The 27,561-nt window shown below is 37.9% G+C and overlaps 2 protein-coding genes across 10 annotated transcripts in view; one reads left to right on the top strand and one right to left on the bottom strand.

Annotated features, from left to right (window-relative positions):
• The window catches only part of FBXL2 (F-box and leucine rich repeat protein 2), a 53,466-nt gene extending 34,941 nt beyond the window's left edge, over positions 1–18,525 (top strand). For 3 of the 5 annotated variants that reach the window (XM_038174531.2, XM_021268858.3, XM_038174535.2), the window contains 6 exons: positions 2,469–2,599; positions 9,225–9,285; positions 10,781–10,825; positions 11,432–11,488; positions 15,573–15,785; positions 16,582–18,525. In XM_038174531.2, the coding sequence (XP_038030459.2) occupies positions 2,469–2,599; positions 9,225–9,285; positions 10,781–10,825; positions 11,432–11,488; positions 15,573–15,785; positions 16,582–16,689 (615 nt within the window). In that variant the 3' untranslated portion in view covers positions 16,690–18,525. Of the gene's footprint in view, positions 1–2,468; positions 2,600–9,224; positions 9,286–10,780; positions 10,826–11,431; positions 11,489–14,798; positions 15,002–15,572; positions 15,845–16,581 lie in introns of those variants that run through there. The other 2 variants (XR_003495402.3, XM_072033179.1) reach the window with 2 other exon arrangements.
• A 198-nt stretch (positions 18,526–18,723) lies between these two features.
• The window catches only part of UBP1 (upstream binding protein 1), a 53,027-nt gene continuing 44,189 nt past the window's right edge, over positions 18,724–27,561 (bottom strand). For 4 of the 5 annotated variants that reach the window (XM_038174527.2, XM_038174529.2, XM_027451526.3 and 1 more), the window contains 8 exons: positions 27,124–27,227; positions 26,322–26,376; positions 26,002–26,095; positions 24,827–24,917; positions 24,131–24,240; positions 23,374–23,516; positions 22,777–22,828; positions 18,724–20,583 (listed from right to left, as the gene is read on the bottom strand). In XM_038174527.2, the coding sequence (XP_038030455.1) occupies positions 20,546–20,583; positions 22,777–22,828; positions 23,374–23,516; positions 24,131–24,240; positions 24,827–24,917; positions 26,002–26,095; positions 26,322–26,376; positions 27,124–27,227 (687 nt within the window). In that variant the 3' untranslated portion in view covers positions 18,724–20,545. The remainder of the gene's footprint in view (positions 20,584–22,776; positions 22,829–23,373; positions 23,517–24,130; positions 24,241–24,826; positions 24,918–26,001; positions 26,096–26,321; positions 26,377–27,123; positions 27,228–27,561) is intronic. The other variant, XM_038174528.2, reaches the window with a different exon arrangement.

Genomic DNA, 27,561 nt, shown 5'->3' with positions numbered 1-27,561 from the left:
GGCCACTGTAAGGTCTTCCTGGAGCCTTCTCTTCTCCAGGCTGAACAATCCCAACTCCCTCAGTCTTTCTGCATAGGAGACATGCTCCAGCCCTCTGAGCATCCTTGTGGCCCTCCTCTGGACTCATCCTAATACATCTATGTCCTTCTTGTGGTGGGGGCCCCAGAGTGCAGTGTTCCAGGTGGGATCTCACGAGAACGGAGCAGAGGGGAACAATCACTTCCCTCGCCTTGATGGCCACACTGCTTTTGATGTAGGTCAGGACATGGTTGGCTTACTGGGCTGCAAGCGCACATCACCGGCTCATGTTCAGCTTCTCATCAGGGAACACCCTCAGGTCCTTCTCCTCAGGCCACTCTCAATACATTCTCTTCCTAGCCTGTGTTTGTGCTTGGGATTACCCTGATCCAGAAGCAGGACCTTGCACTTGGCCTTGTTGAACCTCATAAGGTTTGCACAGGCCCACCTCTCAGGCCTGCCCAGATCCCTCTGGATGTCATCCCTTCCCTCCAAGTGTGTCAACCACACCAGACAGCTTGGTATCATCAGCAAATTTTCTGAGGGTGCACTTGATCCTACAGTCCATGTCATCAACAAAGATGTTAAACAGCTCTGGTCCCCTTACTAACTGCTGAGGAACACCACTTGTTATTGATCTCCACTTGAGCCATTTGACGTTGAGCCCTTTGACGTTGAGCCATTGACTGCAACTCTTTGAGTGCAACCATCCTGCCAATTCCTTACTCACCAAGTTGTCCACTGATTGTCATAGAATTACAGTACGGCTTGGGTTGGAAGGGACCTTAGGGATCATCTAGTCCCAAGCCTCCTGGTAATGTGCAGGGTTGCCACTAGGTCAAGTTGTCCAGGGCCTTGTCCAACCTGGTCTTGAAAATCTCCAGGGATGGGGCATCCACAAGCTCTCTGTTCCAAATACTGATAAATTCCAAATACTTGTGGAAACTGTTCATCTGAAAGGTACCATCTTTAGAGTGTAGAAGCTTGTAGACGTTTTTGGCCACTTTTCTTTCCTGAGAGGGATATAGGCATTGAAATCACAAGTAATTTCAGAATAAGAGCATTTCTATATATTACTTGAACGTTTTGCCCATCTGCAGCAGCAGCATAGAGTTTTATGTAGTCCCTACCTATAAAATAGTTCATTTTCCCAATAATAATGTCATGAATCTCTCTCAAACAAAACGAAACAAAAAATCCCGAAAATAGCAAATTTTGAGTCAAAGCCAGAAAATGCTTGATTTACATTCGACTTTTAATAACAATAAATATTATTAATAAAAGCTTAGCTTCTATAGCTAATGCAAGTCCTTATGGATCCACAAAAAGAAGACAGGATTTCTAGCTTTCTGTCTGGAATAATTTTTATATGACAGAACAATTTGCAAATTCAAACTGCTGCTATTAAAAAATGATGTTTTGAGGGGATCATAAGGTGATGTCCCTTTGTGCTGAAATATGATTTCTCATCCTGTTTTCTTCTACAAAATGTAATGTTTGTGGTAATGGTTAGCCTCAGAAATATGCTATAGTGGTGTTAGCATACCTAGATGGGTGGCTTATAAAAGGAATGTGTACTTTAATTTGGAAGATGCTAGCAGGCTTTGCTACTGTTGCAAGAGTAATACTAGTTCAGGAAATAAAATAGGCTTATCTCACTGTGAAGGATCAGTCCATTCAGCAGAAAAATTAAATTTCTTGGAGTAGGAGTGGGAGGAGGGAAGAACACCTTCCAGAATAGAGTGCATATAAATAAATATTTGCACACACATATCCAATAATCTAGTTCCTATTGCTGTTTTGTGTGCAGCTGCATTGGGGCTATTTATTACAGCATCTGTTTCCGAGAGAATTTTTTTATTTGTCTCCCAGTTTGAGATTTACTTTTTTTAAGAATATCTAGTACAGAACACTCCTGACAAATGAAAAACCTAGTTCTTTGAATCAAACTGTAAGTGAAGGATTTTTATCCATGGGTCTTATAGCTCCAATGTAAAATAGGTAGTTCCCTGTCCTGCATTGAGATTTTAAGCTCTCTTTTGCATTGTTAATAAACTTACCTGCAGAGTCATTGGAATGAAAGACCTGAACTCTACAGGTGTATAAGAAATAAGATACTTGACATGATGATAACTACAATTTGGAGAAAAAATAAAAAAAAGCGTTATGTGAAAATTATAAAGCAAATACAAATTAAAAAAAAAACTTCCTCTGTTCTTCAGGCTGCCTTTGAGCAGTTCTCCAGGTCTGTGGAAAAATGCATAAGTAGGAAACTCCTGTGTTGATTATCTTCAGTGTTATCAGTGAACATGGTATCATGATGTTATGTTGTGGTTGAAAAGCCACAAGTTGCCATGGTTATATACAATGTGACACAAAGTTCAGTAATATGACTTGATTTTTGTTCTTGACAGATGACTTGATAACTTCAGCCTTTTTCTGTGTTGCAGCAAATTTCAGATGAGGGTATTGTAAAAATCTGTAGAGGATGCCATAGACTTCAGTCACTGTGTGTTTCTGGCTGTAGCAACCTTACAGATGCTTCTCTCACAGCACTTGGTCTAAACTGCCCAAGGCTGAAGTGAGTATGTCATGAGCACGTCATATGTATGTCATGTTATTTCTGGCCTAATCTAAGAAATTCACTTCTGAAGATAATGGCAGATATCTGCAGGTTTGATTTAGTTTTGTGTTGTTCTGATTACCTTTACAATCAAAACATTAAGTTAGAGGTACCAGCTGAATCTAAACTAGAGGGCTGGTTCTCAGTGTAGCTATCATATGAATGTAGTCTACTGTATATAAGAAAAAAAAAAAAGACAAATAAACCATCTTGAACCTAGCGGTTCAATTCTGTGCTTTTAGCTGAATGTTGTGTACTTATTATGAGCCAGATGAAAGAAGATCTAAAGCCTATTTTTTAAGGTAAAAGTATCTGTAGTTGTCTTGTGATATTTTTAATGTGGTTTTATATGATTTGTCTTGAAAAAAATAACATTATAAAGTATAAAAAGTTATACTTAAGTATTGTATTTACAGATTTTGTTATAAATGCATTTTTAATATGCTCTGTAGTAATATGTATCCTGGTATTCTTAAACAATGACATGGAGTGCACTAATGCCACTGTAAGCACTGAGGACTTGTGTTTCTGGGATAAATTTTGTGTATCGGGCTCAAAAACTGGTTGGAATTCTTGTCATCTGAGGCTGGTTCTTCTCCAACCTTTTTGTTAGTATCTGTTAGGGCAAGTGCTAATATACTTTTAAAACAGCAAATTACAATGTGGAGTTAAGGTATTGGCTTTGTCTCCATCTTGCACATTCCAGGGGCTGGATCTGTCAGTGGGATAGCACTGAAGTTAGTTTTAATTGGAGCCTCCCCCAGAGCAGGGAATCATGCTGCTTGAGGGATGTTTGCATTTGGCTTCCCTCCCCCTCAGCAGCACAAAAGGGCTGGGAGAAGGAAAGCAGCCATGGCTTTATTATGTCATTAACATATGTGAATTATCTGTCAATTAAAAATAATATAAACGTTCACATTACAGAATCACAGAATCACAGAATTTCTAGGTTAGAAGAGACCTCAAGATCATCGAGTCCAACCTCTGACCTAACGCTAACAGTCCCCACTAAACCATATCCCTAAGCTCTACATCTAAACGTCTTTTAAAGACTTCCAGGGATGGTGACTCCACCACTTCCCTGGGCAGCCTGTTCCAGTGTCTAACAACCCTTTCGGTAAAGAAGTTCTTCCTAACATCTAACCTAAAACTCCCCTGGTGCAACTTAAGCCCATTCCCCCTCGTCCTGTCACCAGGCAGATGGGAAAATAGACCAACCCCCACCTCGCTAAAGCCTCCTTTAAGGTATCTGTAGAGAGCAATAAGGTCGCCCCTGAGCCTCCTCTTCTCCAGGCTGAACAAGCCCAGCTCCTTTAGCCGCTCCTCGTAGGACTTGTTCTCCAGGCCCCTCACCAGCTTCGTCGCCCTTCTCTGGACCCGCTCAAGCACCTCGATGTCCTTCTTGTAGCGAGGGGCCCAAAACTGAACACAGTACTCGAGGTGCGGCCTCACCAGAGCTGAGTACAGGGGAACGATCACCTCCCTAGCCCTGCTGGTCACACTGTTTCTGATACAAGCCAGGATGCTGTTGGCCTTTTTGGCCACCTGAGCACACTGCTGCCTCATATTCAGCCGACTATCCACCATCACTCCCAGGTCCTTCTCTGCCTGGCAGATTGATACATTGATACAGTTTGTATTTTCATGTATATTATGGTGGTATTCTCTGAAGTGGGGAAAGTTTCAGCGTTAATAATGAAGTTCAGTTGTGCAGCAGGTCTAGTTGAAGAGGCAAGTAATATGAATTGTAAGGTCTAATTTTAATATAAACAAAGTCAAAACAAAAGATCTTTGGATGACACTAAATTGCTATTTCTGACAGGAACATGCAGGAATTGCCACTTTTTATTCACAAATCACAAATTAATGGAGCAAAACAAAGTTTATAAAAATTAGGGGAAACTACATTCAGATGCCAGTGTGCAGTATGCTGAAGATCAGAGTATCTGTCTGAATTAAAAAGAGCTTTTGTCACTTTAGGAAACCTTTCCTTAAGACAACTATAAAGTGATGGTCTCCTTCGCATAACCATTCATACTCACAAGAGCTTATGTATTCCTATGTTGGGGGCTTAGGAAACTTTTGTCACACTTAACTGTATTCCTTAGGAAGTTGTGCTGTTATTACTGGTCTTCTTATGTGATCGCTCCAATTATCTCAATGCACAGCTTACATGGGAAATTAAAGGAAGTCTAAAGTGTTGCACAGTTCTTTCTAGGGGGAGTACAAGCTTAGCAAGAATCATTTTTCTTTAGAAGAATATTTAATATCTTATAAATAGGAAATAGTCATTCATGCAGGCAAGCCTGCATTTGTTATGAAACCTGTTAGTCCCTGTCTGGGCAACAAGCGGGAAGGCTTCTGCTGTTTTCCTCCTGTAAAGAGGTAAAGTATAAGGAAAGGAAATTGACCCTTTGCAGTGATGACTGCCAAGGAGCCTGTGGTGGAAAGATGGGTGGTAGATCTAGGCCTTTGGGATCGTGTGTTGAAAATACTTGATTTAAAACAAAGCAAAACAAAACAAAAAAACAACTTGGAAATCGAACAGTAATGTAATTCCAGACTTGTTCATGCCTTCTGAGTATTTTAGTGTTGAGTATGAAAGAAAACTTGCAAGAACCTAACTCTCATGCAGCTGTTGGACATGCTGGCTGTGCTAGGAAACTTTTGAACGCTTTCAGTGTTGTGCCACTCTCACTTGACTTTGGGGTTTTCGATGTCCTACTATGTTTTTTTTTTTTTTCTGGGATAGTGCTGTGCTCTGCAGCTGTTACCACTCTTCTGGAAAACAAATACTAAACTTGACCAACTCCCTTCAGCTGTTTTTTTACCCCATGTCAAGATATGGCAGTCTCCTGATAGCTTTTGTAAAATCTACTGTAAGTGCTAGATACCTTTTTTCTATTTTTTTTTTAAACTTTTTTAGTGTTAAAATACTGGTAGTTTTTTTGGTGAGGCTTATTGAGAAAAGCACCTGTGAACACTGCTGCTTCCAGAATATCTTTGTCTAGATATGGCTGTGAAAATTAGGATCATGTTGCTGTTAGCACCACCAATGTTGCACACCTGCTGCTAAATCACAAACAATAAGGAGAGGCGCTGTGCAGGGGGATGCTCCAGGTGTGCCCAAAAGACATCTGTAGATGATGAGTGCTGCTGTGAGGTCTGTCTCAGAGAACACTCATTTATAGGAATAGGGAATCCACTCTGGGGTATAATTTGCCTATTCAGCTCCTATGCTAAATACTTTGACACAAATCAGTGGATAAGAAATAGAGGCCAGCAGTATCTGGGGAAAAAAAAAAAAAAAAAAAAAAATCCCTGGAGCCCTCTAAAATTAAATACAGTCACTAAAATGAAGCAAATATTAAAAATCACTCATTTCTGTGCAGACCAGCGCCATTCTACTGGTTTTTCATACTGGGACCTGACGCAGTGTGCCGGTATGTAGCTCATTCTCCCCGTTCTGCTCTTCCAACTGACTGCTCACCCAGTTTCAGGAAGGGTAGAGCTGCTAGTCTTCTGGTCTCTTATCCCCTGCTTCATTGTTCTTCAGAATTTTTCAACTGGCTGTGCTGTAAGTAGCATCCCCACTGATACGCCCACTGTAGGTATCATTATTTTTCCCCTTTAAAGTCAGAAGTGTAGGGAATCTAATGGTTTTCAGAGTAGATGGGGTTAAAAGCAAGTGAATGATGAAAGGAGTAAGAGGGGTAACAAATGTGACCTGAATTATGCTAATTATGGCTCTTCTTGGTCTCCCAGGAGAAAATAAAGCACCTCCATTCGCATCAGTACAACAGGCCCCTGGGGAATCATATGCTAAATTTATCGACCGGTTGTGGGCAGCAATTCCTGATCATCCTGATCTAACAGCGGAGCCTAAAAGCAGTGTGTTTAAAATGGTTGCATTTGATAATGCAAACCCCAAAACTCAAAATATCTTAGTTACACTGCTGAGAACTGCACTGGTAGAGGATATGTTGGAAAGGATAGAGAGCGCTGATCAGTCCAGGCAAGCATCTGTGGTGGCACAGGCTGTAAAGGACTGCCAGAGGTTTACTTTTACAGTACCCCCCATTAACAAACAAGCACCGGCAATGTGCTATGAATGGCTAGTGCTTCTGCAGGGGATGAAGAATTCCCCTACATTATGTCAATTATATGTGGCCTGGGCATTAGAACCAATTCAGACAGCGTGGTGTGACATAATTATTTACCATTATATGGGTGACATTCTGTTTTGTAGACCAGAGTGCTTCCAGGATTCAGATTTGAAGTTTATTCAGAATACGTTGGAAGCAAAAGGGTTGACGATAGCCCCAGAGAAGGTTCAGCGGAAAAAGCCATGGCTATACTTGGGATGGAAAATAACAGACTCTACTATTTGTCCACAGAAAGTTGATACATCTACGGTGTTACATAATTTGACGGATGTACAAACATTCTTGGGTAATATTCGATGGGTTCGGCACATTGTAGGGATTACTAATGACAACTTAGCTATATTGTTACCTTTATTGTGAGGAAGAAGCACAGAGCAAGAGGTTAAATTAGCCAATGAGCAATGGCAGGCTCTTTCACAAATAGTTTCTAAGGTTGCAGCTGGCGCTGCTTGCACACGTATAGCAGAAGTTGCACTCTCCTTACTAGTTAGCAATCATGTGTCTCATCCATTTGTGGTGCTTGGTCAGTGGCAAAAAGAAAGGCGGAGAGTAAGGGGCAACAAAGAAACAGTGTCAGGAGGATGCCACTGACACTAACAGCACTGGTAATAGGAATAGCAAAAGTGAAACAGGAGATAGCAAGAGTGGAATGATAGGACAGGATTTTTGAGTCCTGGAGTGAATTTTTCTACCGATTCAGCCAAAAACGAGTGTTCAAACACGGGCAGAAGCTATCGTGGAGTTAGTATGTAAGGGTCGTTCCCAGAGTATTGAGATGAGCAGGCAGGAACCAGGAGATACTAGTATGCTGATGGCTCAGGATCATTTGGAATGGTGTTTGCAGGAGTCCATGCTGCTACATGCTGTTACTTAGATAAACTTACTATATTTGTTCCTAGCTTGTCACAATTGCGTAAGATCACTAGACATAAATGGACAGTGCTCACACCAGATTGCAATGATAATGTTGAGTTGCTTGGTGTTGCGGCTAGAGCGGCATTAGCAATTTTCATGCCAGGAGCAGCAGCTGCGGCTGCATGCCATAATTTAGAAAAATTGGCGTGCTGGGCCAAGAAGCAAGCCAATGCCACGACAAAAATACTTGAGGAGATGTTACCAGATCAAAATAGTCTGCTACATGTGCTTTTACAGGCTCAAACTGCTATTGACTTCTTGCTCTTGGCTCAAGGGCATGGGTGTGAGGACTTTGAGGGAATGTGCTGTTTGAACCTTTCTGATTATAGTGAGTCAGTTCACAAATCTATTACTTTCCTGAAAGAGCACATGGGAAAGATTCAATACAATATTAATCCTTTTGATCAATGGCTTACTGATTTGTTTGGGACGATGCCTAGATGGTTACTGGGATTAATCAAAGAGGGATTAAGGATTCTGTTTATTGTGGTGTTAATCATCATTGCGTGTTGTATTGTAATGTGGTTAAAAGGTTACTTGCAAAACTGTTAACATTGGGCTTGGTTTGCTCAAAAAGGGGGGATTGTTGAGAAATCTTTGAAACAGCAAGGAGGCCATGCCTTGCTGCATCTGAGCAAACCAAGCTACCAGGACGACTACAAGGAGTTGCCATTACGATGTTCCCTTATTGCCCGATTGAGGAATTAGAAATATTATTGCCAGCAGCTGGCTTCAAGGACAAGATCTACATGACTGCTAATCACAAGGGGGTTCTTTTCTTGCAGTTGTTTGTCTGAGTGCTTTTGACCAATAATCTTGTGTGAGACACTATCTGCCCCTGCTAAATTTGCTATAAAAGTCAGGCTATTCGGGTAATAAAGGAAGAGCATGATCTGACCATATTGGCATGTCATGTTTTCTGCCGTTCTTCCTGCAGCAGTAGTTACTGGTTTTGCTTTGGCCTTTGATAGTTTAAGCTCTTTGCTTTCTGTTGACTAGTTTCACAGTGCTTTGTGCACAGGCTCTGAGGACAAATTTCTAGTACGCGGTTTCTTAGTTCTGTGGCTTCCCAACTTCCTGTGTTTAAATGACGTGTTTTAGATGCAGCTTTTGTCTGTGTTTTTCTTGACTCAGGGTGTATTCTTGCATATAGTTGCTAAGGTAACACTTGAGAAAACATAAGAATTTTGCTGTCTTACTGAAACAAGACGTGAAAATACCTACAATTATGCATACTTCTTTTCACTAAATATTGAGAAAATTTGAGTATTAAATTTCATCTGCACTGTAATTATTAGACTCTTCTTATAAACTGGATCCAAATCTGCCTAGTGCTTCTTAATTGCAAATCACTGTGAAAAATAGGCATGTGTGTTTGCTATTAAGATATAAGATACAGATAAGTATTTATTTATTTTAAATTTTATAAGGCAGATGTATGTCTCAAATACATTTGCTTTCCTCTGTATTAATGTTTTCTTTAATATTGAAAACTTTTTCAGGATTTTGGAAGCTGCAAGATGTTCACATCTTACAGACGCTGGTTTTACCCTTTTAGCACGGGTAAGAGCCATTTCAGAAAGTTAGAGCCTACTTTGTTTTCATTGCTGCTGAGCAGCTGTGAATTGATGTAGTCCTGCTGGGAATGAATATGAGAAGAAGAAAAATAGAGGACAAAGAATCCAGTGGAGGAGGGGACAAAAATTTATTTTATTTCGTTATTGTACTTAGAGCTGTGATTCGATCTGTTTTGCTATACTTCTCTACTTGTTTTCACTTTTTTTCTCTTTTTTTTTTTGGTATATTTAAGTTGGATTTGTTATGCTTAGCATAACAATTCTAAAATCGCATTACTCATTCTAGCCAAATTTCTCATATAAACACGACACATACCTTGTCATGTTTAGACCTGAAATCATCATAGAATAGGTTATTCAGACCATACTTTCAAGCTACAAAAAAAACCAACAACTATTAGCCACGTATTGTAAACTGTAAGGACTTGTGCCGGGATTCATGCTGTACATAAGTAAACATACTGATTATATCAAGTGCTTAAAGTTATACTTGTATGCTTGCTGGTTTGAGAAATCTGGACACAAAAATAATAATACTCTGTAGACAGGATTAATTTATACTAATGATATTTAGCATGAATGAGAGTCTTTCCAACCACAGTGGTTAAACAAGGTGGTTTTCTAATCATTCACCAGTACAGCCCTGGTCTTCCAGTAGTCACCTGAAGCCTGCTTCTAGGAGCTGCTATTAAACCGTTTCTTCCTGTGCCTGCTAACAATAAGGGCTGGGGGTAGGTCTGAGCAGTGGGACAGTGGTCTGCTATGAGGTCACAAGGTTACATAATTTTCTTGAAATTAGTCATGATCAGCTATTGAAAGTACTTCTAAAAGTTTGCTAGAGATCTCTAAGAACATTGGAATACTGGGAAAATTGCTTGTATTATTACTGGGAACAAAAGAAAAAGTGAAGTGCAGCTTTCTCCCAGCCTTAAAGTAGACCTTATTTTAATATTTTTGTCATTCAGTATCAAAACAAATTGTTTTAAGGCTTCATTCTAAAAGCATGGTGATAAATAGAGGTTTTACAGGCTTAAGTGTCTTTCAGATTAGTTTGATGCAGGTTGATGTACACAGAAGTTGGATTCATCTGTATGCAGATTAGTTAACTTTAATAGAGATGCAATAAATACTATAGGATTGAATTGAAGTTGACCTCAAGAGGAGGGAAGAAAGCAAGGATAGTTCAATTCTGTTCACATACTATTGCAAACCTCACAGGGCAAATAGGAGAAACATCCCTTAGTAAGAGAACAGACCAAAAGCATAGCAGGTGGTGGGGGGTGTATTGCTTATGTTTTTTGTATTTTTTTTTATTATTATTAATAATTGTCCTTTGGTTGTCTAATACTTATAGGGATTTAGCTCTCAATTTCTTCTTGAAGTTTGTTCTTTCCCATGTCACTAGCCCTGTGCATGATCTCACAGCTATATGTTCTATTTCATCTTCTATTTATCCTTTTATTATTTTTTTTCAATTTTAGAATTGTCATGAGCTGGAGAAAATGGACTTGGAAGAATGTGTTTTGGTGAGATTTAATAGGAAAAGGAAATATCAAACATTCAGTGTAAGGATGTAATGCCAATAAGAACATCAGCACTTTGAGATAAATATCCTGTGGCGGTTTTGGTGTTTTTTTGTTTGTTTGTTTGTTTGTTTGTTTGTTTGTTGGTTTGTTTTTGTTTTTTTTTTCTGAGTGCTGTGGTATTGAGAGTAAAAATATAACTATTGGGAAATTCTATACAAGGAAATAGAATCATTAAGGTTGGAAAAGACCTTCAAGATCATCTGGTCTAGCCATCACCATGCACCAATGTCACCCACTAAACTATGTTCCTAAGCACAAGGTTCAACCTTTCCTTGAACACCTCCAGGGATGGTGATGCCACCACTTCCCTGGACAACCAGTTCCAATGCCTGAATACTCTTTCTGAGAACCAGTGTCTCCTAATTGCCAACCTAAGCCTCCCCTGGCGCAACTTGAGGCCATGAGGTGATCACCAAGAGGTGATTGTGTGTTTTTCAGAAAAGTGCATGACAGAGATAAAACAGCTTTCATCTGTTACAGAAAGGGATATCTTACTTGAGTGTTGCCCTCACCACTGTCAGTAACTTATGTTTTTGTTTTCCCTAGATAACTGACAGCACATTGATACAACTTTCAATACACTGTCCTAAACTACAAGCATTGGTAAGTTTAATTTCTGTACATGAAATTTAACACACAACCCCAAACTGTATGTATACTGGACTGCGATGACATATGACATAGCTGTGTGTCTGTGACATAAAAAACAGGCTATCCACTCTGTATATATATGTTTCCTGAAGTAGAATTATACTATTCAAAAAATAGGCAGGTTTCACAAGTGTTCTAAAAGAAGCAGATTACTACTGAAATAATTAAATAAATTATGTGATAAAAATCATTACCTTTGGTTAAATAAATTGTGATAAAATAAATTAAAAATGTAATTATTTGTTATAAAAAAATTGTATATAATAATTTATGTATCATATAGTCCATAATATTTATAATTATGTGATAAAAATCATTTCCTCTGGCTATTACAGTGAGTAATAACCAGAAAGCTTATATTTTATGGTTAACATCCTTCATATGTGATTCCTTAATTCAAACAAAATATAGGCAATTTAATGTACTCAGATACTCTTGTGTGTTTACTAAAGTTTTTTTTTAGGGAGTATGAAACTTCAAGTTACAGACTGAAGCAAGTCAAATACTGAATAAACAAAAACTAAAAAAAATAAAATCATCAAGTAAAGATAAATCCAAATCCCATTCTGTAATCAGTTTTGCATGTAAGCAGTTCTAACCAAGGTCTAAGTTTACCTAGTAAATTGTGGAACTTTTTTTTGACGTTTCAGAAGTAACTGGAGAGGATTGAGATGCCTTCAGTGGGGTACTCTACTTACCATATTTCAAAGAACTGTTTTTTAGGGAGTGGTTGGTTAGATTTTTCAGAACATTAAAATGTCAGGTGGCTTAAAATTGTCTATTCTTTAAAGGTACACCAATATTGCTAGACCATCCATAGAGTAGGAGCTCCTGCATTTAGGGCCAGTTGACCGTAAGTGTAGATTTGTGATATGCTACTGTGAATGTACTTGTGAGAACAGGTATCTTTATAATCTGCTCTTAGATGGGATTAGAGGAAGGTTTGCTGCTTCATTAATTGAATTGTCTTATGATTGGCTTTTCCAGCTCAGTGTTACTAAGGTAGCAACATGAGGAGAGATTACTTTTACAAGGGAGCCTTATTCATTATTTCATAGAATCTTAGAATATCCCAAGTTGGAAGGGACCCATAAGGATCATCAAGTCCAACAATTTGTTGTTGTTGCTTTTTTATTTTTGTTTGCTCATTGTCCCACCTCATTTATGTCCCATAATTCGTAATGCTAATCCAAACAAGGGTTGACAAGAGATATGGAGTCATTTATATGGGACACTGTCTGTTCTTTTGCAATGAGTATTTCTTTTTGTATTGTAGTCCCAATTGTCATCAGTACATGCAAGAGATCTTTTGTACCACTTCTGCCAGTGCTTCACCAGAGAGGTCATAAAAACTAATAATTTTCATTTATTAACCTGCTTCTGTTTGCTGGCACCACTGAATACCTTTGTTTGTGTGTTAGTCCACAGACAGCAAAGTATGGCAGTGGTAAAATAACACGGTTTTCTAGGGGACCTGTAAAAATTAAAATTTTTGTTGAGGTGTATATCCTATGTATAGTAATACTTGAAGACTGTGAATGAACAGTGATGGGTGAGAATTATAGGGACATTAAAAAAACAGGGTCACCTACATGAATTAATCTTGATACTTTAGATTTGAAATTGTTGATAGTTCTGTAAACTGTTATGTGGCTGTGGTTTAATATACGTTTAGGTGTATTTGCAGTTTAAACAAGTATTTTGAAGTTGAATAAAACAATTTTGAATGCATTCCTTGGTGTTCAGAGACTTGGTAGACAGTGGAAATAAGCAAAAGCAGTGTTAAACCAATTATAACCAACTGTTAACACCTTCATTGGTGTCAAAGTACACAAATGCTTTACTACTTACTGGGCTTAAGTAATTTCTGGTGCATGTGTTTAACATTTGTGCATTCAGATTTTTAGAGAAACTGTGAAACACTCTTTTGATATTCCTAGTGATGAGGACAGTTGAATTCTTCAGTTTATCATACTGTTTCTTACTGTCATGGTATATCACGCCATATTTGATATACACACAGCCTTTAATATGTATTAATAAAAATTAATTTGATCCTATCACTTTATTCTAAATATTTCAAGCAAAAATCTTCGTAAGGTCAAACTTACAGTTTTTAACAAGTTTATGAGGTCAGAAAAATTACATGTTTTGCATATTTGTTTTACAAAGTTTTGTGAACTCAGCTGCACATCCTGTATTGTCCTTTCAGTACCAAATACAGTGTCTCGGGAAAGCTGAAATTTTATAAGCTGCTTACTTCCTGGGATGGAAAACTCTTAATTAGCTAGCAAGCTGCTGCTATAGCCAACAGCTTCACATAACCTTCTGTCCTTCCTCGAAACAGCAGGTCTGTTATAAATGATCTTTAACCCTGAAATTGCTGATTGTTTCCAGGCTGTAAGCCAATTCAAATGCTCAAAACATCCTAAAAGAAAGTAGGTATAGGAGAGAAAACTTAAATATTTAAAGAGTTAATAGACTCACAGAATGTAATCATATAAGATAAAATGCTGTTGATAGGGTCAAGTTTTTAATTTCTTTGGCCTTTTGGAGACAGTATGCACTAGTTGTGGTGTTGCTCATCGTTGCTGTCTGCTTACACTTGATAAGTGAATAAAATTGAACCAGCTGGAGATGCAGGAAAGAAGATAGTTGTGGACTTGTCTCGCATTCTCTTCTGTGGTTACTCACTCATCCTTCATGCTGGTGAGCAAAGGAGAAAAAAGAAAGTTGAGAGGTGAGTTGTTCTGAAGGGCAGGGTGAGTTGTTCTGTGTCACTGATAACAGGCAAGAACTGCTCATTACTCTATCTGAGGTAAAATAAGGGTAAGCCAGAGCTGGCAGTCCTCAGACTTCCCTGTCAGATAAAAGATGATAGATGCAACATATGGAGAGAAGAAGGGAAGGATTACATATTTGATTCAGGTGATTGGCAAGAGGGACTGCTTAGTGCTGTTGTTTGCTTGTGCTGAGTTAAAAAGTACTTTTGGATTGCTGCAAGCATTTCTTCATCAGTTGCTGTCTGAAAAATACTTGCAGCAAGGAAGTGCCGCTTCAAAACCAGTCACTATTAGGCTTAGATACAAGATACAAAGCAGAGGGCAGGGCAGAGAGCATAGAGCTAGCTGTGAGGACCCAGTGAGAAGAGTGTGTAGATTTTGTACGTCCCCAGTGCAGAAGTCTTGAGAGTGTTCATTTCATTGACAATGGAGTTTTTAAGCCTCCTCTGAGGAACGCTGTTTCTTATCATCATTATCAGAGCTTCATGAGCTTCTCCAAAAGTCATGAATTACCTAAAGGAAGCAGGAAACTGCTTTATGTGGTGCTACTGCCTGAGGTGATGCAAGTTTTTCCATGCTCTTGAAATGCAAGGGAGTAAAGAAGTACGCTGAAGAGGAGTGGAATTTTTTGGTTTACTATGCTGGCTGTTGCAGAGGAGACCTGCTCCTGCAGCTCTGCAAGGTATTTGTTACTCCTTTTATGTGCAGCCTGAGGTGCTAAACACTCATGGTTTTCCTGAAACCTTTATTTGGCAAATCAGTCTGGACTTCTTTATCTGTGTGGACCTGCACTTGCTTGGTCCCAGTGGTGTGTATGAAAAGTGACCATATAGTGGTAGCTGTGGAAGTTACTGCTGTCAGTAGATCCCTATCTATTCCTGTATGTTCTTGATCAACTTTTGAAGTTGGCTTCTGTTTCTGGCATGCTGAATAGCCGTTTAGGCCTTGCTGTGACTGAGGTGCACAACACTAAACTCTCACAATCATCAAGAGCAGAGGGGGTTGAGGAGTTTGCCAGTGATGCATCTTTTGGTACTGTCAGCTCAAGTACTCTTTTTGAAGCAAAATTAAAAATTAAATACAGCTCCTCTTTTGTTAACTTCAACTGATTCTTTTGTTACTGCTTTGGAAATAAGCTTTATATTCTTTGTAGACCTTTAACCAATAGGAAGAGGTTGAGGAAGACTGCTGGTATTTAGAGGATTGAGTAGTTTTGAACTGAGTGATGTTAACTGTTTGCCTCTCTGTTTTAGAGCTTATCTCACTGTGAATTGATCACTGATGATGGGATTCTTCATCTGAGCAACAGTACGTGTGGTCAGGAGAGGCTCCAAGTGCTGGAGCTTGATAACTGTCTTCTCATCACTGATGTAACTCTGGAACACCTGGAGAACTGCCACAACTTGGAGAGAATCGAGCTGTATGACTGTCAGCAAGTCACGCGGGCTGGAATCAAAAGAATCCGAGTACGTGTTGTGCTGACTTGCTTGATGTCTCAGGCAAAGGAGCCTTCTGCTTTCTCTATGTATGTTAAATATGTTTCTATGGTTTTAGGATTTAGTGACTTTTTTTAATTCTCCCAGAATATACACTCTTACTATACAGAGCCAATAGTAAAACATCTGCATGGCAATTTCACTGAATGTGTTGTAGGGCAGTTAGGTCTTGGAATCTGGTCACAAGCTCTTTTCTTCAATGACCAGCCCTGTTAAGTCAGAGACTGCATAACAGAGTGGGGGGAGGAGGTGGGACAGCATTTAGCCTTACTGTTAGAGTCACCTGCAGCTTAGTATCACACAGAGTTTTGTCCAAATACTCTTGCAAATGGAAAGCTTGTCCCTGATAGTGACTGGTGAGGGCAGATGCCCTGTTCTATTTCCTGTTGCTTTCCAGGATGAGAGAAACAGAGAATATGGGAGACAAGGTACAGACTAGTCTTTGTTCAATAGCTTGAAGTCCATCTCTCCTCTGTGGCAAGATACATGCTTCTTTTGGTAGAAAGCTCTTTGGCTGATGAGTGCTGTGCTGGGAAAAAAGGGGGAACCCTGACCACGTAAGTGTGGCCAGGCATCAGTGTGCCTGAGCCAGATGGAGCACAGGAATTACGTGTCAGAAGGCAGCTTGGGGGGTTTCAGATGTACAGATACTTTTTAGCTAACTCAACCTTAACGAGAACACACATTGGCAGTACTTGAGGTGTACTGCTTCTTTGCTAGTTATGCGTATTTCTCTGCCATTAATATCCAGGCTTTTCATCCACAGGCTCATCTACCTCATGTGAAAGTTCATGCTTACTTTGCTCCAGTAACTCCCCCTCCTTCAGTAGGAGGGAGCGGACAGCGCCTCTGCAGATGCTGTATTATTCTTTGACAGTAAGTGCAACCACACATATTTTTTTTTTTGGTGAAGAAAAGAATTGGACTGAAAGTCAGTGGAGGGAGTCAGTTTCTTGACAGTTATAATGATGGTGTTTGGTCATCCAGTTTTGTGACAAGAAAAAACACCTTTTTCCAGGTAAAAATCTTAACATAATGTTCAGATGCGGATTAAGTTGGTTGGTGATGCTTTGGTTTGTATTAGCAACTCCTTCCTTCTGTTGGCATGAGAACTGAAGTATCTTGTAAAATGGGAGCGTTTCAGCATAGTGGCTATTTGGTGAATATTCACTAAACTTGGAATTTACTTTGCATTTCTAAGCACTATTCGGTGTGAAGTTGTAAGGTGAAGTTGGGGGCTCAAGTCAGTCACACAAAGAAACTGAACCTGCTGTTCTGTAATATATGTGGCAGATTAAATATCAGGTTTAAGGACAAATCAGCTTTAGCAAACGACCAAAAATGCAAGGTAATCATGAGCTGTTACAGCAAAACAGCTTATACTTTTTCATGATTCAGCTTCATATTTAATTACATAATAGAACGTAATAGGTAATATCCAATGGTAAGCTAGTACCTCATGGTAACTATATAAATAATTTTCAAAGTTTTGAACTTGGTTCAGTTAAACTACGTGTTTGTTGACAGCTTGCCCATCACTGAAGCACATTTTATGCCCAATGCCATCAGCCTTAAAAGAGGTTAGAAATCCACTGTGGTAGAGCTTGTGCACTCTACTGTAATTGGCTGCCACAATCATACATGGTGCTTACTGTAATGCTGTTACTGCGTGTCCTCGATTATCTCCTTGGTTTTGTAAGAGAAGGATGCAGCAGCTCCAGGAAGAGGGGTGTGCTACTCGTGTTTTTCTACGGATGATGGAACCTAGGCAAAGTTGCAGGAACTTTGATGGAGTGAGGACTTTGATTCAAGCTGTTTGTCCTATGCATTTTAGGGATGCAGCAAGCAGATAGGCAAGTAGATCCATAGGCAGTTGAACCAGACCTACCCTGTGGTTTTCAAGTGTAGAAAGCCAAACTCTTCACATTTGGGTTGTTGAAGAAGCTGTCAACCTCTAAGTAATAATAATGAAAAAATCTAAGTATTAACTCTTAAGGCCATGCTTTCATCCTTAGTTTTCCAGTGCTAGAGGGTTAGATAAATCAACTCTTTTATATTAAGCAACCTAATTATCTGAGATAAACTACTCAACAGTTCAGAAAGCTTTTCTGTGTAAGATTGATTGTGTGTGTGTATGTTTTAAGAGTTCAGGGCCTGTGTGTTTACTGAAACCTAACAGAAATATTGGCTTCATTAAAAAGCAGTTGGAGAAGCTCCTATTGGGTAGTACTGCAGCCTCCCCAGCAATTTAGAATGAGGTTTTGAAAGTGAATGCGAACATTAAGAGACTTTGATGGGTAACAACAGCTGTGTTGTGTTCATGCTTCACACATTCTCAGGTGATGGGGATGGTAAATGAAGATAACAACTTTATGGATAAAAAACAGATTGTAGTGCAGTACATGGATTTCTTTACTACTACAAAATAAGTCAATTAAGGCTTGTTTTGCACAGTGGTAGCGGAGTGTTGTTACAATCAGATTTCCATTAAGATAAAGCTATAATAGAGTTTAAAGCAGATTTTATTCTCAACTGTACCAGGAAAGTCAGTGGCAAGTACCAGTATGTCAAAATATGTTGCCTTTTGTTGGCTCATTTTTTCTAAGAACATAATGAACATTGTAAGTAAGTCTATTGCATAAAAGATGTACAAAAACAAATGGAACCTACTCTGATATAGGACACAAATAAACAATAAGCTGATGTCAAATTCTGATTTCTTTGAATTATTTAAGTAAGTTTTCTATTGGAAGCAGCAGTTGGGCATGTGTTGGGTGCAGGATAAACTACAGAGCTGGTTTGCTTCAATTATTTACTTTTACCAACCGTTAACTGCTAGGATAAACTTCACAGTCTAACTCTTAACAACAGAAGTATTTCCAAGATGTTAAAAGAAATGAAAAGAACGTTTACAAAATTATTGAAAAACATTTATTATACTTAAATTGAAATGTGTACATCTTATTAAAAAACAAAAGCAATTTGCTGGTGCCATAATTTAATTCCAATTTCAAGTGAGCTGGACAAACTACTGTACAACTTTCAATATTCTTTAAAATTAGATATTTGGATACTTTCCAATCAATCTTTCATAAAACATTTGGATTTGAATATGGTATGAGCTGAAAAGACACAATTGTCAGTTCAAGAAAATACTAGGACCAAACAATACCCAAGTATGAACAACTTATAGGCAGAAATGTTTAAGTACAGAAAATGTTACTTTCAGTGCAGAAAAACATAAAAATAAGAAAGAAACTCTAGCTTTGATGAATTTAAATTTTCAAAATGCTACAGGTTTAAGAAGCTTTTCTTCTAAGCATTTGAGCCAGTTATGAAAGAGGGAATGAAAAATCTAAGCTGCTTTTTTACATGCTGTAGTAGCTGTTCACAATGAACACTGCAGCATAAAAAGCAAACTATTCCCAAGCTTGCAAGCCAGAGATCAAGGTGGAAACTTTCAGAGGCACAAAATGACAGATATGAAACTGTCACTTAATACCTTTTGAAGTATTCCCCTTTTGAGTACCTAGAACAGTTGAAACAATGTTAACATAGGAAATGCTGTGCCATATCTTTACTAGAAATATCCAAAATATTGAAAAAACACATTGCCTTGTTCAAAGTAAAGTAAATATTTGGTCATATGGTAGAGGCACTGTAACAGTTTTACAGTATGCATCTGAGGGCAAAGAGTCAACAGAAAAGGTAAGATACTTGTTCATAATAGTGACTTCAGCAAGGTTTTACCTGCTGGTAAGGAGACTTAAAGGGTGCATTATTTAGTGTTTCTTAAGCAATTTACTTGATGCAGAAAGCGATGATAGCCCCTTGGTGCCAGTGGGTCAAGTTCCCTCAAGAGCGTAATACCATAAGTCCTACAAATCCACCTCTCTCTGCTAGTATTTTTAAACCCACAATGTTACAAGTAAAGAGTTAAACTGCAGCAGTGCTCTGCAGAGAATCTAGGAAACTAAAAATAAAGGATGCATAGGCAATTCTTTTCCATTAAATTTGTTAAAGCAAAACACAATTACTTGGTACCCCATAGGATTTATATTAACCTGTCCAATAAGGTACTACTGATAATGCAGTTAGCTGCATGCATATATTGCATCTGTCTAGGACTTCTTAAAAGCCCTATTCTGGCATTTACACTTCTTACATACACTCTTATAAACAATTTACATGGAAGCTGTTTTGACAGCTTTGTTCTCAAAGACCCAACAACCTGATCACTATCAGCTTAACTACTCATTTCCACACAGATTAATATGTGCTCTGCTAACATCAAAAAATAAAAATAAAGTCAGCATAAGGTACAAGCAAGTAATAGACAAACTGGCACAGAAAGGTAAATGCCCTCAGATAAGTTTACATTCATCTCCAACTGGATACAGGTAATAGAAAAGCAATAGTGCTTCACTTCTAGAAACTGTATCTACTGGCCATAATTTGCCTTATTTCAGTAAAGGGCAAGCACCTTTGCTTACATTGTCTTCCATGCCTGTACATAAGCTGTCATGGCATTATACCTCTCATGAGGACACTTAGCTATGGCAGTGATAAGGAAGTTCACTTATCAAACAGCTCATTTGAAAGGTAGGTCATCTTGTGTTTTCAATATGAAACATCTTATACAGTGAAGTTAGATCCGAAGTTTTTGGATGATCATAATCTTTAGGCAGGACTTCATTCTGCATTGGAATATGTCTAGCAATCATGTGACATCATTTCAAAATTATATGGAAGCCTTCACCATTTTCAGCTAAAAAAAGAGAGAAGTGTCAGTCAGTAAATAGACCATAAATGTACTAGCCAGTGCAACAAAATATCAAGGAACGAACTTGGTTTTTACTGTATGGAAGTAGCTTGTTACTGCTATGAATTATTAAGCTTGAAACTCATAAAACACTGGTAACTTGCTATTCAAACTAAATGCTTAATAATGATTTTGTTTGCATTTGTTTCTTAACTCTTCCTGTTGCACATTAAAACCACATAATTTGACGGGGACAGCTAAAATCAGAGACGGAAGGAAGAACTTCTGCAAGACCAATAAATCAGTGTTAGTGTAATTTTTCAATCATCTGTTTTCTGATGCTCAGCCCTGAACGATAAAGCCAAAATGGGACCTGTGTTGGAATCCTGTGGACTTTGTTTAGAAGCTAGCAGTACCACTGAAAGGCTTATTAACAACTGAGAAAAACAAGTCTCTAACAATCATTAGTGACAGGAATAGATTTTATTCTACAAAACAATGGGTTTCAAACTAGAATGCTTGTAAAGTGAAGAAGACATCCAGCTCATCTACAGTAAACTTTTTTTTTTCCTTACGCTGAAGCAAAGATGTTACGATTAACAATTCGTAACTGGCTCTTAAAAATTGGGTCAGTTTCTGTAGGTAAAATCACAGTCAACCTTGTCCATTGATTATGTCAATTTTGTGGTAAGTTTTACCAGAAATAAATTGGATTCTAAGGAAGCATGGCATTCATCTTAATGAACACTCTTTTCTATTCTGTCTTTCGTTCTCTCTTCTTCCTCTTTTTCTCCTTACTTTCTTCCTCTTCCCCTCTTCTCATGGCTTTTTTTTCTCTTCTTCCACTCTTCTTTCTTTCTTCCCTTTCTCCCTTTTCCACTTTTTCTTTCTCTTTTCTGCTACCTTCCTCTCTTTTGTTCTTTCTCTTCCTCCCTTCCTCTTTCTTGCTTGGTCTTTTTCTTTTTTCTTCCTTTCTTTCAATTTTCTCCCTCCCTCTCCTTCTTTTTCTTTCTTCTTTTTCTTCTGTAATTTTTCTAAATTCCTTTCTCTGTACTTTTCTTTCCTCCTCCTCTCCTCTCCTTCTGTCTCCTTCTCATTCTCTTTTGCTGTGTCTCTTTTCCTTTGTTTGCTTTTTCTTCTTTTCCCTCCTTCTTTTTCCTTCCCCCTTTCTCTTTTCTCTCCCTTCCTCCTTTCTTTCGCTTTTCTTTTTCTCTGTTTCTCCTTTTATTTCTTTTCACTTTCTTTTTATGCTTCTTTTCCTTTTTCTTACTCATTTCTTTCCATCTTTCTCCTTCCTTTTTTCTTCCTCTTCTGCTTTTTCCCTCTCCCTCTTTTTCTTCTTTCTTTTCTCCTTTCTTCCTTCCTTTCTCTCTTGCTTGCTCTCTTCCTTTTTTCCTTTTTATTTCTTGCTTTTCCTCTTTCAATCTTTTACCCTCTCTTTTCTTCCTGTTTTTTTCTCCTTTCTTCTTTAACTTCATCTGTCCTTTTCTTCTTTCTCCCTCCTTCCCTTTCTCTTCTCCTTTTCATGTTCCTTCTTTCCCTTTCTTTCTCTCCCCATCTTTTTCTATTTTCCTTTTCTTCTTTCCTTCCTTTTTCAATCTCCCTCTGATGCTTTTCCTTTTTCTTCCTTACCTTTCTTCATCCTTTCTTTCCATCTTTTTCCTTTTTCTTCCTTTCTCCTTTTTTCCTTCCTTCCTCTTCCTTTCTTTTCCCTTCTCTTACTCTTTCTTTTTTCTTTCTCTTTTGATCTTTCTCCCTCTTTCCTTACTTCTTTCTATCTCTCTTCCTCTTTCTTTTGCTCTCCTTTCTTCTTTTGCTTTCTCTTTCTCACTTTTTCCTTCCCTTCCTTTCTCTCTCTTTTTTTAATTTTGAAACCTTTCTCAACACTTATGAACAGCAAGCACTAGTCAGTAACAGCTAACTGAATTTTAAGAGACTTATTACTGAGCACTGCACTGGTCTGTACTAAAAGCTTGGTAGAACTGCAGCGCTACATAGGGACTGAAAGGTCTGGCTAAGAGAGGAGTAACTCATGTACACTTTCTGCCACTACTGCATGTAGTTTTGGCAAGTCTGCCTTTACTGGAACTGCCATTTCTCTTTGCTCATTGAAGTTACTAGAACAGTACTCTGCTTTAAGCAAAACTCCTTAGTGGAATAAACATTTTTGTTTTTAGCTGTCATTAAAAGACACTGTACCTTTTATTGTGGTGAATAAGAAACAACTCTCATCTTGAAAGTTTTGAACCATCTGAAAAAAATCACATTTTTATTATGCAGAAGATAATTACATCAGATACTAAACAAAGCCTTTTATAAGCAAGTGCATACTTTTAGTTTTATTCAGCTGTGACAAGCATATACCAAATTAAATTTAAACATATTTCTGTCGTAAGTACTGCTTGTTAATCATGTGACAACCAGTTAGGAACCTATTACTGTTGGCTGTTTTTGAAGTCTAAATATATGTAGCAGATGCTCGAGTAAGCCATAGTCAACAGTACTTAATGTGCCTTTGGGCATATACAAAATAAATACACACTAAGTAATTACTGCATCATCTCAGAACTAGGGACTCAGAAGTCCTTCTCTTCTCGTAGTTTGAGATTATTCAGGTAGAAGAATTGACATTTAAAGGTAGTTAAAGGCTCCTTACAGGGTACAAGAGAAAAAAAAAAATACTATGTTGCATTACCAAACAGAAAACATAGTAATAAAGAAGCAAGCATAAGAAAAGTCTTCATTCTCATGAATTCATAAATAAAGCATTTTTTAAGAAAATAAAATTTCTCTTACCTGATCACTAACAAGAATGTGGATGCCAGTGGGACCCTGTCTGTAAACCTGGTTGATCTGATGCAAAGGAATATTAAATGCCAAAGCAAGCTTGCGTGTGACTTCTGAGGCTGCCATTTCTTCTAAGTAGATTGCATGATAAACTACGAGGGAAAAAAGCATATAGACAGACAGTGTGCTAATTAGGAACAAGTTATTACATGAAAAAAAAATGGAAATTGTGTATATCCCTGGCTCTCAAAAATCTTAAAACCTAAATGCCTTATGTCCACTCTCCCTGTGTACTTGCCTAACAAGCAGGTAGTTGCAGTCCCTTAATTGTATGATTTACACAAATTTACAATTAAACATTAAGGTCCCATGTATGTTGAAACAACCGCTAGTTCCCGGAAACTAACATGGTACCCCTGTGCTAATAACCATAAACTTGTACACTGCTTGGCTGTTTTACTTGTCAAAGCTGTACCAGTTTTAGCTCAGTTGCACAGAAAATAACATGGAAACATAATTAAACATTGCTAAGAACATTAAGTCTTTAATTTGCTTTCACTTTTATATTCATCTACATGCATCTAGTTAATACCTTGGCTGTACAACACAGCACAGCTAATTTGAGTATTTCTTAATTAACTATCCAATTAACTACAGTTAGTTTTATCAGTGGACTGAAAAATCAATAATTTAACCTTGAAAGCTTTTAAGGTCCTACAATGTTACTGGACAGCTGTGTCATTCTGAAGACCCTGATGTACCATACCATATATTGCACCATTGCTGCTATCACCGTTGCCTGCATCTTGTCTTTCCAGTTGTACGCTCCTTAATGGCTCCTGACAGACATAGATTGTTAAACGGGGCCTAACAGACCTGTAAGTCAAACAAATCACGGTTTACACAAAAGCTTGCTTGCCCTGGAAATATGGAAACCAATTTGCAAAGGTAGGTTTTTTTGCTATGTTAACAGCATAGAGAAGTATACTTGAAATGCTTTTTGGAATCCTGGAACATAGCTGAATAGCAACAAGTCCCACAAAGGAACTGTATACCCATTTCAGTCAGAATCAGACAGATAGTTGGGATGCTGTATGTCTTAGTAGTCAACTTTTTAGTAGTCAAGCCTCAGGTTGTTCTGAGTTCACCTAAATGAGAGGTTTTGTGTTATGGCAACAAATTCATGTCTTCAAGAAATTGGCACTGCCCAACTGCACTGGTGCTAGTCTTACAGTTTACTTCTGAACCCATCAGCACCTGCATCTCACCTGCGGTCTGCCCAGGACACGGAGTTGCTTTTTAAATGTGAAAGGATCTGCCAGATTCTGGGGAAGCTCACGCAGGCACAAACGCTCATCCAGCCACTGAGCACTGGCTTCCCAACCTCCTGCTCCAAGGAAGGGAGTGCTCTTCCAGTGTGTGATACAACAAAACCCAATCAGCGACACATTCAAGGTTTTACCTGGATTTCAGTGCATTGTATAGCCGAATTCCATCGGCTGGACCACAGATTTGTACCAGATCTTCTCTTGTCAGCTTTAATAAATCAGCACCTGGAGAAACACAAGGATTTTACTAAATTTGTTTTAGAATATTTCTGCTTTTAAAAAGAAATTGTAAATTCATTTAAACCAGGATAACAAATTCAACCATAAAAGTGGAATCCTGCAAACATGAACAAGCAAGCAACATTTTTAATAGGCACTACCTAGCTAGCACTATGAAAAAATGACCGATTTTCTAAAGGTGACTATTTTTTCATGATGGTGTACACATTTTAGAAGTACAGAATCTGAAAGACACACAGTTTTAGTAGAGATATAGGTATTCGTTTTCTATCCAGACAACAGCTTAAATTACTCAAATATACTCATTACTCAAACTAATACCTACCCTGCATGCACTTAAGTTACTACGTTGTGCTCGTATATAGGAGATGCTGCTAAAGGGTGGCATAACTAAATCAGCATAGTCAAATCAGTAAATCAACATCCTGTGGGATATTTCCATATAAAAGCAGTTCTTTTTGAAATGATCCTGGGAATAAGTGAGCTGTGAAAACAACTACTTCCCAGAACACTTACTTCAGAAAAGGAAGCTTCAATAAATGATATTAAGCAGTTTTAAACACAAAATGGAAGGAAACGTGTTTCTTAGAAGCAGCATGGGTGTCAACAAAGAAAACAACAGTCTGGAAAATTAGTAATTGTAATAGATTAAAAAAAAAAAAAAAAAAAAGACAGCTTTTATTATGGAAGCAATCCACAGATGATCTAGGAATACATAGATGAAAAAACAGCAAGAATGTTTTGTTATCATTACCTGTAAATACTATTGTAATAATAATAATAAAAGTTGAAGTACTATAATAAGAACTAAAATGGGTCTACTGCTTCAAAGGAAATGTATCAGACAGCTAGTATTAGACTTTCATGAACATATGAAGACTATAATCAAAAAGAACTGGTTTAAGGATTTCCTCCACAGGTCTTTGTCATTGAAAATTAAACACTTAACAAGCAAATTATACACAATAAGCTACAATACATATTGGTTCCATTTTATTTTTAGAGAGCAATTTTCCACACAAAACTTGCTCATTAGCACAAAGACTCTAAATAAATAAGTTTTAGATACCTGAGAAATTTGAAAAAAGCCTTGTATAAGTAGAGAACCTATGCTTGAGCAACCATTGCTGAGTTTCCTGGATTGTGGCTGAAGGATGAAGCTGCTGTAAGAAACAAGATTGGATGTGATAATTTTTATTGGAAAAAAAAAAAAAAAAAGAAATGAAATACAGATAAAACACCCCAAAATAATGAAAAAAAGAAACCTCAGTTAAACACTTTTCCTGAATACCTATTAATGTCTAGGCATGTATAAATCAAATATACTAACACAAATATCTGCCTTTGTGCAAATAGAGCCAGTGTCTATAGCAGAAAGCAAACACTCACATCTCCACATCCTTGAGAGGTTCCATCTCCTTGATGATTTGGAGAGGAGGAATTACTACAGAGGACAGAAAAAAAAAGTATTAAGATAAATTAAATGCTGCATAGTCTGGGAGTATTAAAGTTAAAATCAAGAGAACGATCATTACACTTTGATATGCAAATCATCTGGTTCATATCTGTGTATTCTTTATCAACTGGAGAAGCAGCTTTACCAACAGTCACGGGAGGATATGTGGTCATTTAGTTGTCTTATAGGATGACTGAAGAAGAGGTAGTAAAATACAAGGCATACTAAACAAAAGAATATAGACAATACCACTGTAAATTATTCCTTGATCACCCCAGTTTAATCAATACCTCAATGCAACACATTTTTACTAATACAATTTCTGTTATAAAGCTGGTAAAGATTTTTTTTTCCTTCATATTGTATTACCTGTATGAGGGAAACGGGAGACTGTTCTTACTGAAAAAAAGCTGAATAGTTTCCATACACTGACAAGACCTAAATTGGTATAGTTAAAAGGTCAAGTATTTGCTATATGCCAAAGGATGAGAAGAAAAGTTTCCAGCAGTGAACAGCATGGAAGAAAAATGTTAAAGCAAAATAAGTGACATTATAATTGAATCACACAATGCATGTGTCACACTCTAAAATAAATACGTAAGACAAAACAATAAAATCTCTCTCATTCCTCAGTGGAATCAGGAAACAGTAGCAAGCTTCTGCACTCACTCAGAAAGCACTTTTGAATATGCCTGATTTAAAAATGCAATCTCAGTTGCAGAAAAAGAAACTGACCTGTCTGGGACACTGTAGGTATTATGTTGAGCAGAGGTAAAGGTTGGAGCAGGAGTAGGACTGTTGTTTACAAATGTCGTAGGAGTATCAGGCCATGGTGAGCACTGAAGGTAAGAGAAATTTGGATTTAATTCTTTAACAATACAGTTTTTATTCTGATGCATAGTTCTTCCACTTAAACCCACATTTATTTTTTTTCCCACTCAGACTTTTGCTCTGTAAATAAAGATTCCCTCCATCCCACACATTACATGCAGATACTCCAGGCAAGAATCAATTTTAACTTGTTTTTTCAAGAAGACTTAAATATATACCTTCACAGTTAACACAGTGAAGGTATTAGTGGTGGAACTGACAGAGAACCTGCATAGATTACTCAGTTTAAACCAAACCAACTAACCCCAAGCCATCTGCTCAAACACATCCCTTCATCTTTGC

Source organism: Anas platyrhynchos, chromosome 2 (genome assembly GCF_047663525.1).
Source record: "Anas platyrhynchos isolate ZD024472 breed Pekin duck chromosome 2, IASCAAS_PekinDuck_T2T, whole genome shotgun sequence".
Lineage (NCBI taxonomy): Eukaryota > Metazoa > Chordata > Aves > Anseriformes > Anatidae > Anas > Anas platyrhynchos.
Note: the sequence above shows the minus strand (reverse complement) of the source record. Positions and strands in the feature narration are given on the sequence as shown.